Source organism: Malus domestica, chromosome 06 (genome assembly GCF_042453785.1).
Source record: "Malus domestica chromosome 06, GDT2T_hap1".
Taxonomy (NCBI): domain Eukaryota; kingdom Viridiplantae; phylum Streptophyta; class Magnoliopsida; order Rosales; family Rosaceae; genus Malus; species Malus domestica.
Genome location: NC_091666.1, coordinates 26,213,384 through 26,232,013, shown reverse-complemented (window position 1 = coordinate 26,232,013; position 18,630 = coordinate 26,213,384). Strand labels below are relative to the sequence as shown.

Sequence of the window (18,630 nt, the reverse complement as noted above, 5' to 3'; positions counted from 1 at the left end):
GCAGTCGTCCTTTTATATTTTTCGAATTGTGCAGATATGGATTTTCGTCTACTACTCAATTTTATTGAACTTGAGTCTTTCAGGAAGGCGACTGACAATTAGAGATGACTTATAGGGAAACAAAATTCAATTGTCGGGCTATTTTTGGGGGCTCTAGTAAAACGAGTTCAGATATGATTATTGTTTTTTTAAAAGGTGGAGCTATTGACACATTATTTACTTTTGATACACAGTTTTGTTAATTTCGGTGATTTTATCATCTTCAATTCCAAGTTTATTTCTCACCATGATAATATGAGTCGTTGTGGGATTTTTTTTATTTTTGGGAGGTGGATTAAACAAAAAGAACACAAAAGTTGGAAATTGTGGGGAAATTTTGTTCTTCTTTTTACTCGTATTGTCTTTGGGTGTAGTATAGTAATGAAATGATGTTTCTTAAGAAATAAGTCTGCCGATTTGAAAAGAAATAAAAAGGATGTACCCCCTGCGGGACCCATCCTGCTCCGTCTTCATATTTGTGGCTACTCGATGAGATGTTATCCACGTGTCAGCCTTAAGAACCTATCTAGAGTTTTATACACCAATCAATTTATTTCCTTAGCATTTCTCATGTGGGTTTGTCTTGTTTTTTTTTTTTTTTTTTTTGTTTTAATTTTTTAATAAAGAATATTATCTACACTAAGCACTAAGAGAAGCTTTAAGGACCTATCAAAAGTTTTATACACCAATCAATTTATTTCCTTAGCATTTCTCATGTGGGTTTGTCTTGTTTTTTTATTTTTTTATTTTTTTTAACAAACAATATTATTTACACTAGGAGAAAGGAAGTGGGTTAAGCCTCACAATGGGTAAGTAATAATGTGGTTCAAATTCGTGTTTAACGAGAATCGAATATAAGACATTTCACTTACAAGTGAAGAGAAGTACTACTAGACTATAGTATTAAGTGGCGTGAGTTTATCTAGTTAATTAAATAATTTTGGTGGTTAGAGTTATTGCCCCCTGTTACTATTTCTTTTTGTTAAGAATAATGGTGTTCTAAAAAGAATCATGTAGTATGATAATTCAAAAATAAAACTTTATTATTTTTTGTTATAACAAATAATTTTTTTGAGTGATTATTAATTGCATCATCGGATGATCATCATGTGGCACACAAGTCACATAGGTGAATTGTGATATTAAGAAATGTTAAAGTAGACTCTCTCAAAAGTGGGATCATTTATACATTCTTTGATACTTCATGTTTTTGATATAATGTTTTATAATTTTGGTACGGAAATTGAGGCTAATTATGAGGTGATAGAGAGTTAATGGAGAGTCTAACTTGGAGAGAATCTCCTTATCATTTATCTTGTGTTTTTTTTTCTTCTAAAAAAAGAGATTGTCACTCAATACTACGGTCTAGTGGTATTCATTTTCATTTGAAAGTGAGAGGTCTTAGGTTCGAATCTCGTGGATGGCGAATTCGATACCAAATTAGTTGCCTATTGTGTGGCTTTACCGAACTTCCTCTTCTTTTAGTGTAAAAATTATCAATATACTAAAAAAAAAAGACTAATTGATGGCTTCGCCAAGATAGTCCACCCTTATGGGGGTTAGGAAGACTCGTAAAAGTATTTCAGTATTTTAGCCTCCCATGGTCACTATCGTATTATTCATCAGTGTCAAAAATCGATACCAGGACGTGTTATGTGAAATATGAGTATGAAATTCTTTTGTGATGTGCGCTTGCCAACTATGGTTAAGGACGTGACAACTTGATATTCTCAAAATATTGGGAATATGAGCTTTTGGATACCCAATTCAATTCGTCAATGATGGTGACTTTGATTCTTTCTTACATCTTGTACCATATCAACATTTTCATCAAGTATTATATATAATTTTTGTATATTATATTTTATGCAAAACTTACTAATAATATTATATTTCAATCTAGTTGTGCATAGATTTAGATAAACATGAATGACAAAATAATAATTGGGTGATATTGCATCAAGAAACTTCCATATGAAATTGAAAAAAGAGAAATTCAAACACAGAACATCATATCTTGGTAAATCATTTGAACAAACTTTCTTTAGTTATGAAAATACAAATAATGAAACACAAAAAATAAAAAGTTTCAAAAAGATTAAACCTAAGCAAGTTTAAAACCAGTTAATTAAACATCTGAAGAATCATATAGTATTTTTTAGGATATCGAGTCTAACTCACATAATTTTTTTATATATAGATTTGCAATGAATTTGATATCTAACTACAATTAACATTTTTATGACGACGTAACTTTGTTTTTGTGTGATACTTCCCCAAAACCTCATGCATTCAAATGATCTACCCGAATGTGACAAATTAATTCATTAGGTTATTAATGAGTATCCATCTAGTTTAATTTTGTTTTACACCATTTTCGCTACTAACAATCTCACCTATACATTATAGTAATATCAAATTAAACGAGTCTAATGGGTATCTATTAACAATCCAATAAATTGATTTGCCACCAAATTTGTGTTGGTCTCTCCCATGTGGACAATCACTTGCTCTTTCCCGCTCGGCTCGGCTCGGCGCGGCGCGGCTTAACCAGCTTTAAGTCCAAAATAAACACATAGGCCATGGATACAATATTTTAAGTATAGTAATTAACAATGCACCATTATTAAAATTTGACATTCGTACTTATAAACAAACAATAATAGAAGAAGATAATTTATTTTATTTGTTGATTGGCTGAGAATGGAACTAGCTGGCATAACCATGATTAAAAGGTTAATGATCATTTGATTAAAAATTCAAAAGTTTCATTTGGATATTGGGAGTGTAAAATCACATTACACTCTTATAAAATATAGGGTTCTATTTTTAATAATTCTCCGGCGACGAGGTTACATGTGAACGTCCAACTTTTTAAACAATTTTTAATGTTTAATTGCTTAGAATTAACTTTCACTGTTCAACATCTGGACTACTAAATACTTCCATACTATTTGAAGAAAAATTGCATGTGAAGATCCAAATTATCATGGCAACATTCGGATTATTAGAATGAGATTGAGACCTAGTTTGGGAGTGAGATGCTTAAAAAAAAAGCACCCATAAAAAAAAGCTGTGAGGGTTTTAGGTATTTGGTAAACTGAAAAAAAAGGGCTTATTTTGGAAGCTGCTGTGAGAATAAGCTGAAATCAAAGGAAAAAGCTGAAGCTGCTATTTGCAGCTTTGGAAAACTGGCTTTTTTTTCAAAGCACACGGAGCTACAGTGCTTCTTTAATGAAAAGACCCACTATTAGACTGCTTTTTTTTTCCAAAAGCACTTTTTACAAAAAAGTTTACCAAACACTATGCTGATTTATTTCACAGCCGCTTATTCTCACAGCACATCCGCTTATTCTCATAGCAGTTTTTTTTCAAAGCACAGCAATACCAAATCAACCCTGAATCAACTTTCATTGTTTAATATCCAGACTCTTGTTAATTCTTGTTTATTAATATTTTTCAATTCATTCGATACGACAATAAAAAATTAAGATGAATATGTAAAAGTTAAATATTAATGTGTAGATAACATCATCTTAGTGTAACTGTAAATTAGTATAAAGCAATATAATTTTCTAAAGTAATAGGAAACACCAAAAGCAAAAGGACAAAAGACGCAGAAAATAAATGATTGGCTATATTGCCATGTGATTGGTTACTATAATGTTGAAAAAGTAAATCCAAATTGGCTGCAAATCTGTACTTTATTTTCCTTAAGATAATCAGGCACTGACATATATAAGATTAATTAGTTTAATCAGAAGAGCCTAATCTATAATTCGCACACGTATTTCGATTTTCGATTGTTTTATCGAATGAGTTGAAGAAGAACAAATATTGCATTAATAAGTTTAATTGCAAATTATTAGGAGGATAAGAAGACATCGAACATATATCAAAGTGCATAAATCATTATTTTCTGTCAATCCGATAAATCATCATCTACAGCCTGATATATATATATATATATATATTTTTTTTTTTTTAATATGGAGACAATTGTTAGCATATTTTAATTTAATTTAATTTAAATTTTTGTATGTATTTTCATGCATTGAATGTTTAGGACAGGTTAATAGGTGAAGTTTGTAATTATTCTTGAAACCAAAACATTTCGTACACGACACCTCGACCTATACGATTAGGGAAAGACAAAACATAACAAAATATACCATTTCTTGCATGCGTTTAATTTCAATTTTCCTAACAAAAATTAACAAACTTTTTTTTTTTAGGTTCCGTTATATAGATTAAGAAGGTAAGAGAGTGTGTTAAGACTCATAATGGTTAGCAATAATATAGTTTAAATTCTCGTTTGAAGAGAATCGAATCTAAAATCTCTCATTTACAGGCGAAGAAGAATACTACTAATCGTAATACTAAGTGGCTTAACAAATCCATTAATCCATATACTTTGCCTGTCGACAACCTTTTCTTAATTGTTGGAATATTCCAGTTTTCAAATGCATGTCTTTTAGGGTAAATGATTAAAAACATATTCTTTTTTGATATTTTAAAAAAAATTGATTAATATGGCAAATAATTAAGGAAAATGTTATTGGCACTCTAAAAATCTTATTCTACACTACTCACAAGTGTATTTTTCTTTTTAAATATAGAAAGTTTGGAGTGTAGAATGATAATTTTGCAGTGCCAATAACAATTCACATAATTAAATGGTATATTAATAATTTACTTTATAAGAGCGACGAGCTTCAAAGCGTGACAATAACGGTTTTATTAGCATTTTAAAAGTGATACAAACTTCAAATAGGTCATCTTAGAATATTTGAAGAATCCTCAAACAAAAATGATTCCAAAACAGAAAAAATGCTAACTTGGCTAATCTACTAGTCACCGTATCAGTCGATCTTTGGGTATGGCAAACATGAGAACACATCCAGCACTCAAAAGTCAACTGAACTTCAATCCTAACAATTAGAAATTCAATCACTTCATAATCCGCAACATGTGAAACTATGCCGTAATCCAGTACTCTAAAGCAAAACAAAACTTCAATTTTAAAAGTAATTTTGTAATGGCGTTTGTGCATCAAGATATGAAATTGAAAAAAACTACTAGGTAAATATATAATTTCGTATTTTGGCTTTATGTTGATGGACATTTCATTTCATAGCATACAGTTAAGCCAATAGAAAGAATTTTCTCTCTCTAAAGTCATTTAAAACAATATTTTTCCCTTGCAAGGATAAAATGTTGATTAAAAAATTACATTCCTAATTTATTAGAAGCCTCGAGTTATTCGATTCAAAATGCACATGTAGCACAAGTATATGCGATAGCACATATTAGAGACACTTACAATGTTTAATGGCTAAAAGATCATTTGACGGATTAAAGTTTGTGCGATGTTATTCCTCAAACTAACTTTGCGACAAATGTTTTAGGTTCGTTCAAGCATAATCTAGGTGGAATCTAAATATAGTTTCAAACTCTCCTTCCAAATATATCTCGCGTGTAGAGATGAGTTACATAGTAATCACTAGATTATCAAAAAGAGAAGAAAATAGAAACCGAGTTTGCAAGTAGCAAGCTAAGTAGTACCCAAGTAACATGAGTAAAAAGTGATGGTGGAAAATGAGTCGTATCCCCGTACACCGTGTAATAATATAATGGTTGGAAACTTAAAAAAAAAAAACTTAACAATTGTATTACTACATTTAGTGTACTGAAATATGTTCTCTGCGTAATTTAAAATTTCTCTCACAAAAGGTCAAAACAAAAGCTGCAATGTAAAAACTCAAAACTGGTTGGGAAGAGAAGGAAAGAAGAAAGAGTGAGGGACTGGTTATTTTTGTTTGTCCAAAATCCAATCCTATCCAATCCGGTCCAAGACAACTGAACCCAACTCTGGCACTCCCCACAGATTTTAAAGCCTCCCGTGGTTTTCCCTCTTTTGAGTTGTGTGTTTCAGTTCAGTTTCCATTTCTTCATGTTTATTCGTTTGATTTTATCCACACATTACACACACACACTCTCTCTCTCTCTCTCTCTCTCTCTCTCTCTCTCTCTCTCTCCTCACACGCAAAGAAGCCCGCGCCCATTTCTTTCTCTCTCTTGTCTTTGTCTTCTTCCTCGTCCTTCTCCTTCCTTTTTTTTTCTTTTTATTTCAAACCCACAAAGCCAACCTCTTCTCTCTCCTCTCTCCGACGTTTTCAGTTTAACAAATCCAAAAACAGCTTCCTCCATTGATTCTTTTCCTCTACAGTGACTGACCCACAGGCGCGACCCCTCTTCCTCGCCGGAATTCCCCTCCTTTTCCGGCTACAAGCTTTATTATTATTATTTTTTGGGTTGGAAAAATGACTAGGTAGAAGCAAGCACAGAAGAAAAGGAAGAGAATTTTGGGTTTTTGTTCTTATATTCTCTCTCTCTCTCTCCAATCTTGTGGTGTGTTTGACAACTTGCAATGCTGCAAAAGAAGAAGAGGGTTCAGATGCAGAGGTGCTGAGATCTTGTTGTTTTACAAGTTTCAATTTTTTTGTAATAAAGTTTCATATTTGTCTGAATTTTGGAGCTGAATTTTGGACGTGGTGATCAATTGTACCGGTGAGCCTTCTGTTTTACTGGGTCAGACCTTGTTCTTCATTTTTTTTCAAATTTTTTGTGAATTTGACCATTTTTTGGGTCTGTAATTCGTTGTTTAATTTCCTCTAATCTGTCTGAATTTTGAAACTTTGAGTTCATTTTTATGAATATTGTTAAAAATTTAAAGGGTTAAACTCCAACTGCTTTCATGTTCTTCCAGATCTTTTGGTCTTAGACTTTCACTATTTTTCAAGGGGTTAAACTTCAATTTTGATGCATTTTAGGTTGCTGAAGAACTTAGGAAAACCAAATTATTAAATTTTGATTATGTTTTCCCATCTTTTTCTCTGCAACCAAATGGGGCAATTGTGTTTGGTTGTTGGTAGGTAAGCAAACATTTTCACTTTCTTACTATTTTCCCCATTTCCTTCATCTCCCTGAGGTTGTAAGGATTAAAAAATATCTTAAGATCTTAAATTTTTTAGAGCCTAATGAGTAAATTTTCATGCTTTGTGTAATTTGATCTCTGTTTTTCCTTGAATTTCTAAATGCCGTTCCCAATTTCGTTTTCGAAATTTATGGTTAATAATCTGAAGTGGATCATCTTAGTTTTTTAATTGTTGCTGTTGTTGTTAATTTTCAGGTAACGAGTCATGCAACATAGACAAATTCGCCAATTGAGAAAGCTCGAAAATTTACTACATTTTTCGGTTTTGTTTGGTAATAACTTCTGGTTTTGGAGTGCTGCACGATGCCATTTGAAATAATGGATCAAAGGGGTGTATCTGTCACTTCCCACTTCTTTGATGAAATCCCTTTTCCTGCTGAGGTAATTCTTTGTCTTGTTACCAAGAAAGTTGTTCCATTTTTACTATTTTGTGAAGTTTTCGCAACGTTTCGTTCAACATTTTGCACTGGTGTTTATTAGGCATCTTACCCTGCTTAACTCTGTCATAAATTATTTGCCCCATTTTTAGCACATCATACCTTTTTGCCATTGTTCTTAATATATATCGCTTTGCCAACTTTGATTCGCCAGAGACAAGTCGGATTTCAGAAGCTGAAAACCATGTCCGATTACCAAGGTAAGCATCCTGTTAGGAAACTTGCCTGAGAAAGTCTATTAGCTAATTTTTCGTGTCTGGTTATCTTCTGTTTTCGGTGGTTCTCGGGGTTTAGTTATACCACATTACCTGTTGAAATAATTTTCCATCCAAACAAATTCCCCTAACTTATTAACAACTGCTGTGACGTGTGGTGTGGTGCTAAGTTCACCAGTCTCTCTCACTCAATGCTTAGGTTTGAATCGCCACACGTGTCTATATGGTTAGATCATGCCTCGTAAAGTGGGGAATGAGCATAAATAGTAGTTGTGATAAAACAATCCAAAGATTTAGAAGTATTTGTCTTCACTTAGGTCAAAGGGATGACAACTGGCTGTCCGAAGTCCCAACTTCACAACAGAAGTTCTTATTGCTCTATAAAGTAATTGTTTAACGCTCTAAACTTGGAAGTCTATTGATTGAAAGAAAATAAATGTGCCATGGATCACGAGTTGGTTCTGTTATGGTTACCTTTTCTGCTAGAAGTTTTGAATGCCAGAGCATGTTCGGTATACTTTTTGCATCCAATTTGTTTTAAAAAATGATGAAACAGCTAAATTACTTTTAATATTCATTAGTTTCAGAAACAAAAAATTGGATTCAAGAACGATACAAAACAACCCTTAATGTTTTTTATGGAAATTTGAAATTGTATTTTTGTTGATTTCAGACTATACCCTTGACCCATGCTCATACTCTAAATTTGAAATTTGAATTGATACATTCTGCGGTAAGAAACCATAACTTTTACTAATTTCCTGTGTAAATATTGTCCTTCAGCGGGAGTCGGTGGAATGGTACCGACACCTGGCAGCAAGTTGGGATCTTCAATGCCATCTAAAATGTATTTACCAAATGGGGCACAGTCGGTGGATCACTTGGATCTGCCACAATCCAATCTGGCTGGGGAGCAAACAGAAAGACTAAGCATCGGTGGAGGGGTGCCCAACATCTCCAAGGCCTCGTGGAAACCTATGGATCACCAACCAAAATTGTGGTCAGACTTGTCCGCAAAGCCAACACCTTATAGCTCGGTTGGTGGCAAAACTGTTATTAATGGCGCCCATCATGAAAGTAGCCTGTTCTCAAGCTCTTTGTCTGAAATTTTTAGCAGAAAGTGTAAGTTTTCCTTTTAAAGTCTATTAAATATTTTTCTATTTGTTGCATGCGGTTAATGTTACTTTCTGTATTCTCATATCAGATACTTATGTTTACCATACACTCTTTAGTTTCATCAGTAGATATATTAATCTGCAGTTCTACGTCTATCATCCATTACAAGCATGCAAAAGAACATGCAAAATTTGATTTTCGCACAAGAAGATTTCAATGCTATGTCTAACAAGTTTTGATCTCAAATATTCTCTTGCATAAAGTTTCTGCGTTTCAATTATCTGGGTCCAAAATCTTTCTTAAACTTAATGTCTATGCATAACACACGTTTTAATTTCTTCTCTACTTCTATGTATGTACTAATGTTTAGTCTCACATTTGCATTTGTTGGGATACGTCTTGATTGAGTTGACTTAAGCTGACTATTTTCACATGCAGTGCGATTATTGAGGAGTGATTTTGTTTCTCATCAATCTACTAACAACGGTGCTTACCAACATGAGGAAGAGCCCTTTGAATCTCTTGAAGAAATTGAGGCACAAACAATTGGAAATCTCCTTCCAGATGAAAATGACTTGTTTTCTGGCATGACAGATGAGCCGGGTTATAAGGCTCATGTTAATATTGGTGATGGATTTGAAGATTTTGATCTCTTTAGCAGTGGTGGTGGAATGGAATTGGAAGGCGATGATCAAGGGGTTTATAATAGCTCAATTGCGGGTGAACACCCTTTTGGAGAACACCCTTCCCGAACACTTTTTGTCCGCAATATTAATAGCAACATTGAAGATTTGGAATTGAAGGCTCTTTTTGAGGTGCTTATACCTCCTTTTCAAGTTTTTAATTTTTCTATCATATATTTTATTTTAGTTTTTTAGTTTGACAGTCCATGCAAGCCAGCTAAAATGACAATTTTACTTTGTTCTGTTAGCAATATGGAGACATCCGGGCACTTTACACAGCCTGCAAGCATCGTGGGTTTGTTATGATTTCTTATTATGATATAAGGGCTGCCCAAAATGCACTAAGAGCACTTCAAAGTAAGCCACTGAGGCGTAGGAAGCTTGACATACATTATTCGATACCCAAAGTACGATGATCACTTGCCATTCACTTTTGTTGTATATGCTAGATTCGCGATCTTGCTCTTCCCGTCTTGTTTATACTTTCTCCTGTTGCTGTGTTCCAATCATGCTAATATACTTGCCAATATGTCAGGACAATCCTTCTGATAAAGATATTAACCAAGGAACGCTAGTGTTATTCAACCTTGATTCTTCTGTTTCTAATGACGAGCTTTCTAAAACTTTTGGATCTTATGGAGAAATTAAAGAAGTAAGCCGCTAATATCTTGATTTGCTTCTAAGAGGAAGAAAGAACTTAGTATCTTTATGTGGTTATTATTTTTGTTTCCAGATCCGTGAGACTCCACACAAGCCACATAACAAGTTCATAGAGTTTTATGATGTTAGAGCTGCAGAAGCTGCTCTCCATGCATTGAATAGGAGTGAGATTGGAGGGAAGCAGATCAAGCTTGAACCCAGCCGTCCAGGGGGCACAAGGAGGGGGTATTGATAATTTATTCGTACTGTTGATTACCAATATATCTGATTCTCAATTAAGTTTGAAATTCTTAATTTTCTCCTTTGTAAGAAAGAACATTCCTTTTGCAGTTTGGCTCAAGTTTCCGAGCAGGAGCAAGATGAATTCAAATTTTGTCATAGCTTGTCTGACAGTTTATCAACAGGCACCAAGCGTATGAATTTGTTTGTTAAGAATGGTTGCTTCGATTGTGTTTATCTTGTTATAAAATGGATACCTTTCTTTTAATACAGCAACACTTCATCCTGGAGTGGTCACATCAAGCTGCATGGTTAATGGATTTGGCCTGGGCTTACACTCTGCACTCCGTTCACCTGTGAGCACATTTATTGAAAACGCTTTATCTCATCAGAGTTCAAGTGTTCCAGATACCTTGCCCGCTCCAGTGACAGGGGCATCTATAGGGAAAAAATTTAGCCTCCGTGACCCCGATCAGTCTCTGGATGACATGAATTTTGGTAATCAGAGTGTTCCCGGCATACATCCTCATTCGCTTCCTGAGTATAATGACAGTTTAGCCCATGGTATTCCATGCAACACTGCTGGTGCTATCGGAAGCATGAATGGCAATCTGGGACTTAGAATGAGAGAAGGAACAGACAGAAGGTCCACTGTCAGTGCAAATGGTCACCTAGTGGAACTGAACGGAGGAGGTACTGTTTAACCAAATTATTACTTGTAAACGTAGTCATTATTCTGGTGAAATTGTTGTTTAAAATTTCTCTTCTTTCTTACACAGCTTTTGGATCTCCTGGAAATGGGAGCCGCCCGGTTCATGCTCATCCCTATGTTTTGAATAACTCCAACTTGTACCAGCAGCATCCTTCAAGTCCCATGATGTGGCAGAATTCACCATCATTTATCAGTGGTCCTACTGCGCATCACTTTCCCCAAATGCCAGGATTCCACAGGACACCACCTCATATGCTGAGCGGTACTTCGCCTGTGCACCACCATGTAGGATCAGCTCCGGCTGTTAACCCTTCCCTTTGGGAAAGGCATGCCTTTTCAGGGGAGTCTCCTGACACTTCTAGCCTTCACTTGGGTTCTCTTGGCTTTGCACGTTTTTCCGGTAGTCCCCAGATGCATCCTGTGGATGTCTCTTCACTCAACCTCTTCTCTCTTACTGGTGGAAATTTCTTGGACATGACTACCAGTACCCGGCAGCGCTCTTCACAGGAGATAGGCCACATGTTTCCCGGTAGAAATTCGATGAATTCAATGCCTTCCTCTTTTGATTCTCAAAACGAACGTGGTGTTAGAAGCCTGTCTCACCGAAGAAATGAAGCAAACTCTAACAATGCTGATAAGAGACAATATGAGCTTGATATTGAACGAATACTCCATGGGGAAGACAGACGCACCACATTGATGATAAAGAACATTCCCAACAAGTACGTATATTGTCCCCCAACTGTTCTGATTTATTGCATCATTTATCTTTTCACTTTATACTCATGGGCTACAGTATGATAAGATTATTGAAAACTGCAATATTTGTATAAATTGGTATCCAGTTGTATGTATTGATTTTCCCTCTTTGCTAAACTAGTTAACGGTTATTACAGGTACACTTCAAAGATGCTTCTTGCTGCAATTGATGAGCAGTGTCGAGGAATTTATGACTTTCTTTATTTGCCAATCGACTTCAAGGCAAGGAAACTGTTTAGATTATCATCTTATCGGGTTAAAGGCTTATTGTGGTCTAATTCAATGTTTGCATGTTTATCTTTCACAGAACAAATGCAATGTGGGATACGCATTCATCAACATGATCGATCCTCATCAGATTGTTCCATTCTATAAGGTTTGCCTGACTGAGATGTATTAATTTGCCAAAATGAAAAAAAATTTATCTGCTCAGAGTAAGAAATTCTTTTTGTATTCATGACATTTTCGTGTGTATATGTTGCAGGCATTCAATGGAAAAAAATGGGAGAAGTTCAACAGTGAAAAGGTGGCATCACTTGCATATGCTCGTATTCAGGGAAAAGCTGCTCTTATTGCCCATTTTCAGAACTCAAGCTTAATGAACGAGGACAAACGCTGCCGTCCCATTCTCTTCCACACGGAGGGTCCAAATGCTGGTGATCCGGTAAGATATCCACAGTTCCCCCTTCCTTTTGTATGGTCCTTCTCGAATCTATGAGGCTGTCGTTTTTCCAACTTAAGTAAGATGAAGGTCATCGTAAATAGGGTTTTCGGTTGAGAGAATCTTACATCAGGTTGATTATGTCTCCATTACCAAGACTGACCCTTGTACTTTTTGTCTCTCTCAATAGGAACCCTTTCCCATGGGTACCAACATCCGGTCAAGACCAGGAAAACCTCGAACAGCTGGCTACGATGATAACCATCATCACGGGAGTCCTTCGGCAACTGCAAACGGAGAGGAAAAATCCAAGGAATCCGAGCAAGACTTGTTCTACCCAGATTTCTAACCACTCAACCTAATACCGCCTACAACGAGCATAACCACTCCAATTCATCACATCAGGGGTGGTCTATTGACTTCAGTTTTGACTATAGAGGAGTGCTTCTACTAGGTTTCGGTCACCTAAAACCGAGAGGGTTACTTCACACAACAGTTTGGTATTTTCTCTTGATGTTTCATAAGTAAGCCAACTTATGGAGACACAGAGAATGTCATGACAACCTTAAAATTTTGGGGTCTTGTTTGTTGAACAATGTCTCAGTGTATAGGCAGGCACTCGCAGAACCTTGTGCTTTTTTTTTTTACCTTGTTTTTACTTTTACCTTTTACCCATGTGGGCCCTTTTTTCTAGTTGGCCAATGGTGGAGACCCACATTTACTTTGAGTACTCCAGTTGCTGAAATTTTTTAAATTCTAGTGATGCTTTGATGCTATCTCTATCTGAGTGTGGCCTCTTGCAATCTTTTTGTTGAATGTTCTCTTGTATCTTGGTAGTTCTTTTTTGGAATCCCAGAGGGATAAAATTCCCTTGGATCATCCTCTGTTAAAAGATAACACATTCACCATAAGGAAAGTGATTTCCGAACACTCTTTTTTATTAAATTTCTTTCTGCACATTCATGTTAGAATAAATCAAATGAGAATCTACGTACGAACTAAATAGGAGTGAAGAAGGAAAAATAGATGCGCCATTGATCGTTTGGAAGCTGTGCGCTATAAATAAATCATCACGCAGTTTTGAAGTTCAATTTCTCTGAGTGCATAATAAGTTTTGGAAGTTGTAATATTGCCCCATGTCTTACGCAAAAATACCAATCAAATTAACAGTCCAAGATGTTATGTTCAGTATGTTATTGGCACTTCGAAAAGTCATCATTTAATCCTTAACATTTGATAAAATATAAATCGTTTTCTTTTTGTCTACCCAAAATAGAATCATCAACCATGTTAAGTCATTAACAATAAAAAAAAAAAGAAGATTTTTTTAATATCAAATTTATAATTCATCTAATGCTTAAAGAATGTAATTTGTTATTTAAAATTGAACTTTAACGAAAAACTCCTGGTACGGTTTATTTTAACGAAAAACTACATTTTTACATTAAAAAGTCAATCATGATACTATTAACTTTACCTTTTATATTTTGTCATTGTCGTTAAAAGACAAAGTTTTCTAATTTTAAATAAAACTATAATTTTTAATGTAAAAATATAATTTTTCCTTGAAATTCCGTAAATTTAATTGGGGTTTCATTGGCAAAACTCAAACTGTTATATCCAGGCCGCCTAAAATCCGAATCAAAGGTTTCCTACTGCCCCAAAATATTTGATTACAGAAGACAAATAACTATTGAATGAGTGCTCTGAAGAAGCCCAAGACGGAGGACGTAGAAATCATAGACGGCGGCGGCGAACAAGCAGCAAACAAGGTGAAGATGGCGGAGGAGGAGAACGGCTACCCAGATAGCAGACAGGAGCAAGAAGAAGCCCTTGTTGCTCTGATCGAGCATCGCACCCGCGAAGTCCACCACCTTCGCAACCGCGTCTCCTATTACAAAACTCAGGTTGCACCCCACCATCCCCCCTCTCTCTATTGTTTTTGGTCAGTTTCAATGGTGATGTTTTGGGTTTTTATGTAAATGTTGGTTTGCTTGTTTGTTTGTTTGTTTGTTTTCATTTCGTATGCTGCTGTTGCTATAAAGTTATGAACTTTGAATTATGGCTTTTGATTAACCTGTTGCTACAAGGCTTGTTAGGCTTTAAAGTTTAAATCTTTTTGCTCATTCTGACTTACCCAAGTTGAATAAAAAGTTTGATTAGTACTGACTTATTGATTAATTACATATGCCCTAAACTTATCTCATGGCAAATGGGCACCTGGGTTTGATCACACTCCAAAAAATCTTTATAGGGTTCTTGAGATGAAGTTAGAAATCGAAAACTCATAAAAAGGTTGTTGGTTTTGAGTCTGATCATAAACACTGCTTTACTGTGTGGAATTGCTCCTCGATGTTCATTTATTAGCCGAATGCCCTTGTTTAAACTCATTGTATATGAAGTCATGAATCGTAATTGCTGCAAATTAAAATCATCAAGTGAAGACCATTATACAATTTTTCAGATATGCTCGAAGTGGTGAGTGTTTCTATGTGTTTTAACTTATGAGATGCCTTCCGAAGGGAGTTATCCACTAATTGTTCATTTGGAAAAGGCATGCAGCTTGGGGAAGCAGAGAGGAGGTTAACTGATACTGAAATTAAGTTGGCTCGACTTCGACGCCAAGACAGAGTAGGGTCAACTAGGAGTTCACCCGGTACTGGAACGAATAGTGTAAAGGTGGAGTGCAGATCAACAAGTCCTATCCATTTATATGAAGGTTCTTCTAGACACCAGCATCAATCCAAAACAGAACTTTTCATTCCTGCTGTCGGCCCAAAAGTTTCCCATCCTACAACGGTGGCAGGGTCTAGTGGGAAAGCTCCAGTTAGTTCTAGTGCTCAAGCAAGTCCATCGGTTTCTAGTCAGTCTGTTAGTGCTAACAGAATGAAAGGGGACAAATCTTATAGAAATTCTTCAAAGCAGGAAGTTGAAGTTCAAGATAAAGGGACAAAACGGAAATTTGGTAAGACTCTAGCATGTTGATTGGGTCCTTATTCTGTTTCTTGACTGTCTGTCTCTAGGTCACATATTTCAATTTTTCTTTGTGTCTGATGCGAAAGTTATATGTATTTCAGAAAAGAAAGAACACAAAGAATTAGTGCCATTGGTTCACACTAGCTCTCAACCATGTAAAATCAACTGCTATGCAAGCAGTCACATCTCAAGTCAGCACAAGAGAAAGTTGAGAAGTCTTTCTTTGTGCCCAGTGAATGATCAGCTTTTTGTGACCAGGTAATTAACATGTTTATTGTAATTAACATTTTTTCACTTATCATCAATATCCATGATATCTGTTCTGTTTATTTCACTCTTTCAGGATTTCACCTTTTAATATGTGGGGAAAGTAAAGTGGGGGTGTATTTATTTCCTCCGGTTATAAGATTAAGCTGTGTTTTCCTGTGTCCAGATCTTTGGGTTAATAGTTGTCTTTGGGTGTGAATTAGCCTCTAACTTTAAATCTGTAACATACATATCAAATTCTCAAAATATCATATAACTTTATCCCTTTCAGGTAGTTGTGCACATATTAATGTGTATTAACTATTAATTATAGATTATGGCCCTGCTTCGGAACTAATGTATCTTTCTTGTTCATAAGTTGGTAGTATTCTCTTGTACTATGTTAAACGAAATTGAATCCTTATCCTGAAATTTTAAGTTATTAAGAGATACAAAATAATTTGTGTAAGCAGCCTAACAAGAGGCAATGGAATGAATTTACATTTGAAACTGAAGTGTAAAAGAAAGCTTGAAGTATATTGGTTACTTTGTCCTACAAGGCTACAACTAGTAACTACAAGATGCATCAAACGTTAGCAAACATGATGAATTTTAACAAGTGCTTTGGAATGTTTGCAGTGCTTTGGATGGAGTAGTCAACTTCTGGCAAGTTCAGTCCAAGGGGTAATGTCCAAATCTCATCATTTTAAATTATTATTTCTTAACTTCATAATTGTGTTCTCGGTAGCAACATAAAGTAAATCAAAATGAACATAAGGTCATATAGTCGAGCTTTCTCCTATTTTTTGTATATATTAGGAAAAGCATGTATCCGAGCATAGTTATATGATTGCATGCCTTTGATAGAGATGTATTCTGACTGTTGGTGGACTGTATGTCCTAAATTGACTAAGGAGGTGCAGTATCTCTTTGTTTCAAAAACCGGTGGGGGTATTTATGTGGCTACTATTCCTTGATCTGTTTTGAAAGGCAAAACTGTGATTATATCTTCGTGCCATGACCTCAGGATTTGTAAATTCTTGCAGTTTCAATTTTCCATCTCAGGTCTTAAGCAGTGCTCTCAAATTTCCAGGCATGCACTTCTACTTTGCACAACTGAGTAGGCATCCCTTTTGTTTCTTTTAATTGCAGGTCTAGTGCTTCTCGGCTTAGTTCTACTGATTGTGTATCCCCAAACAGGAGATGGCCAGAAGATATTGCCTGGCATCCTGATGGAAACAGACTATTTTCTGTGTATAGTGCTGATGGTGGTGACTCGCAAGTATCGGTTCTAGATCTAAATATAACACAAGGGGTAAGGGCTACGTTTAAAATTAATTGTTGCAATTGCGTGTGGGGTACACTGAGGTTTGAGCAGCATGCCCTCTGCCCATGAGTTCCAAATTTAGAGAATTGACATGCTGATTCTTCGCATTTTGTGCATTTACAGAAAGGTCGTGTTACTTTCTTTGAAGATAAGCCTCATGTGAGAGGGATCATTAACAACATAGTTTTTCCCCCTTGGGAGGATACCTGTTTTGTCACTGGTGGTAGTGATCATGCTGTTATAATCTGGAAAGAGACGGATGCGGAGAATGTATGGAAACCAAAGACATTGCATAGGAATATGCATTCATCTGCTGTTATGGGAGTAGCCGGGATGTTCCAAAAGCAGATGATACTATCAGCTGGAGCAGACAAGAGAATTGTTGGGTTTGACGCTAACACGGGAAGAGCAGAGTTTAAGCATCAGATAGAAAGTAAATGCATGAGTGTCTTGCCAAATCCTTGCGACTTTAATCTCTTCATGGTTCAATCAGGGTGAGAAACACTGATTTTTCATCCAGAATATTCATATCATCAATACGTGTGCTGTCTTGATATTCGCCTTGTCAGTGCTCCTAGAACCGAATCCCGTTTTGTTCACTTTATGCATTTGTATGCTGCCTCATATTATTTGTGAAGACGCCTCATGGTTTTTGACGTGTATTTATATTATTAACCATCAGCAGTCTTTTGGAAGAGCCGTTGCCTTGCTATACTTTATTATTAATCATATATTTGATTAACTTAATACATGTATACATTTTGGACGAAGGCTTTTCTTCAGTTACAGTTTCTATGTATATTTATATGAACTTTTTTTAATGTTAACCTGTTTATAACACGCAGGACGCATGAGAAGCAGCTCCGACTATTTGATATCAGACTGAGGCAAACAGAAATCCATGCTTTTGGGTGGAAGCAAGAGAGCAGTGAATCTCAGTCAGCTCTGATCAATCAGGCCTGGTCTCCCGACGGCTTATACATCTCATCTGGTACCGCAGATCCATTGATCCACATATTCGATATCAGATACAATGCCAACAAGCCTTCTCAGTCTATAAGTGCTCATCAGAAACGGGTTTTCAAAGCTGTATGGCTCCACTCATGCCCCCTTCTCATTTCCATATCTTCTGATTTGAACATTGGTCTACACAAAACCACGTAGACGGTACAACGTTCCAGCTAGCTGATACTACTGGCCCGGAAAAGATCTGTTACTTGTTTTCAAGAGTAACGACATTACGTAGGGCATTTTTGTAAGAATCGAGTGTAGACATGCTGTCGAGATGGCGGAGAATTGTAAGTAGTTTTTTCGACGGGACGTTGCTGCTAAGTGAATTTTGATTTGTGAGTGTGTTAGATGCAAATTTCTTTGAGGAAATGGAAGATATGATACTTGTGGATTTAAGTACGCAGTGGCCGCCTTCATTTTTGATGTGCTTCTGTTGAAATCATCTGTAACCATCATCTCTTACACGACATGTCGTTCATTTACAACATTGGGTCCATGGACCGGATGATGGATATTCCGGCAGTCCAAAGTCTGCATTATTTGAAATGTTGTGGTACTTAAGCACTTTTTAA

The 18,630-nt window shown here is 35.8% G+C and overlaps 2 protein-coding genes across 5 annotated transcripts; both read left to right on the top strand.

Annotated features, from left to right (window-relative positions):
- Positions 1–5,958: 5,958 nt before the first annotated feature.
- On the top strand, positions 5,959–13,274 carry LOC114825346 (protein MEI2-like 1). Of its 3 annotated transcripts, none has more exons than XM_029103786.2 (15): positions 5,959–6,609; positions 7,232–7,417; positions 7,628–7,673; positions 8,472–8,810; positions 9,243–9,619; positions 9,736–9,894; positions 10,023–10,139; positions 10,221–10,372; positions 10,478–10,560; positions 10,640–11,059; positions 11,146–11,800; positions 11,975–12,059; positions 12,145–12,213; positions 12,322–12,501; positions 12,689–13,274. In XM_029103786.2, the coding sequence occupies exons 2-15, from the start codon at positions 7,340–7,342 to the stop codon at positions 12,845–12,847; spliced, it is 2,919 nt and encodes a 972-aa protein (XP_028959619.1). In that variant the 5' UTR covers positions 5,959–6,609; positions 7,232–7,339; the 3' UTR covers positions 12,848–13,274. The 3 variants fall into 3 exon arrangements, with proteins under 3 accessions (XP_028959619.1, XP_028959621.1, XP_028959620.1); XM_029103788.2 differs by having other exon boundaries at positions 6,024–6,504; XM_029103787.2 differs by having other exon boundaries at positions 6,491–6,630.
- An 816-nt stretch (positions 13,275–14,090) lies between these two features.
- On the top strand, positions 14,091–18,630 carry LOC114825345 (uncharacterized). Of its 2 annotated transcripts, none has more exons than XM_029103784.2 (7): positions 14,091–14,405; positions 15,061–15,463; positions 15,576–15,732; positions 16,360–16,404; positions 16,873–17,035; positions 17,171–17,541; positions 17,893–18,630. In XM_029103784.2, exons 1-7 carry the CDS (start codon positions 14,196–14,198, stop codon positions 18,209–18,211), a joined length of 1,668 nt encoding a protein of 555 aa, XP_028959617.1. In that variant the 5' UTR covers positions 14,091–14,195; the 3' UTR covers positions 18,212–18,630. The 2 variants fall into 2 exon arrangements, with proteins under 2 accessions (XP_028959617.1, XP_028959618.1); XM_029103785.2 differs by having other exon boundaries at positions 14,101–14,405; positions 15,053–15,463.

Excerpts from the sequence above, each read along its gene's own strand:
- LOC114825346 (XM_029103786.2), top strand. The coding sequence starts at position 7,340 with ATGCCATTTGAAATAATGGATCAAAGGGGTGTATCTGTCACTTCCCAC. Across the intron at positions 9,895-10,022 it reads TACATTATTCGATACCCAAA|GACAATCCTTCTGATAAAGA; the intron begins GTACGATGATCA and ends CCAATATGTCAG. Across the intron at positions 10,140-10,220 it reads CTTATGGAGAAATTAAAGAA|ATCCGTGAGACTCCACACAA; the intron begins GTAAGCCGCTAA and ends TTTTGTTTCCAG.
- LOC114825345 (XM_029103784.2), top strand. The coding sequence starts at position 14,196 with ATGAGTGCTCTGAAGAAGCCCAAGACGGAGGACGTAGAAATCATAGAC. Across the intron at positions 15,464-15,575 it reads AGGGACAAAACGGAAATTTG|AAAAGAAAGAACACAAAGAA; the intron begins GTAAGACTCTAG and ends TATGTATTTCAG. Across the intron at positions 17,542-17,892 it reads CTCTTCATGGTTCAATCAGG|GACGCATGAGAAGCAGCTCC; the intron begins GTGAGAAACACT and ends TATAACACGCAG.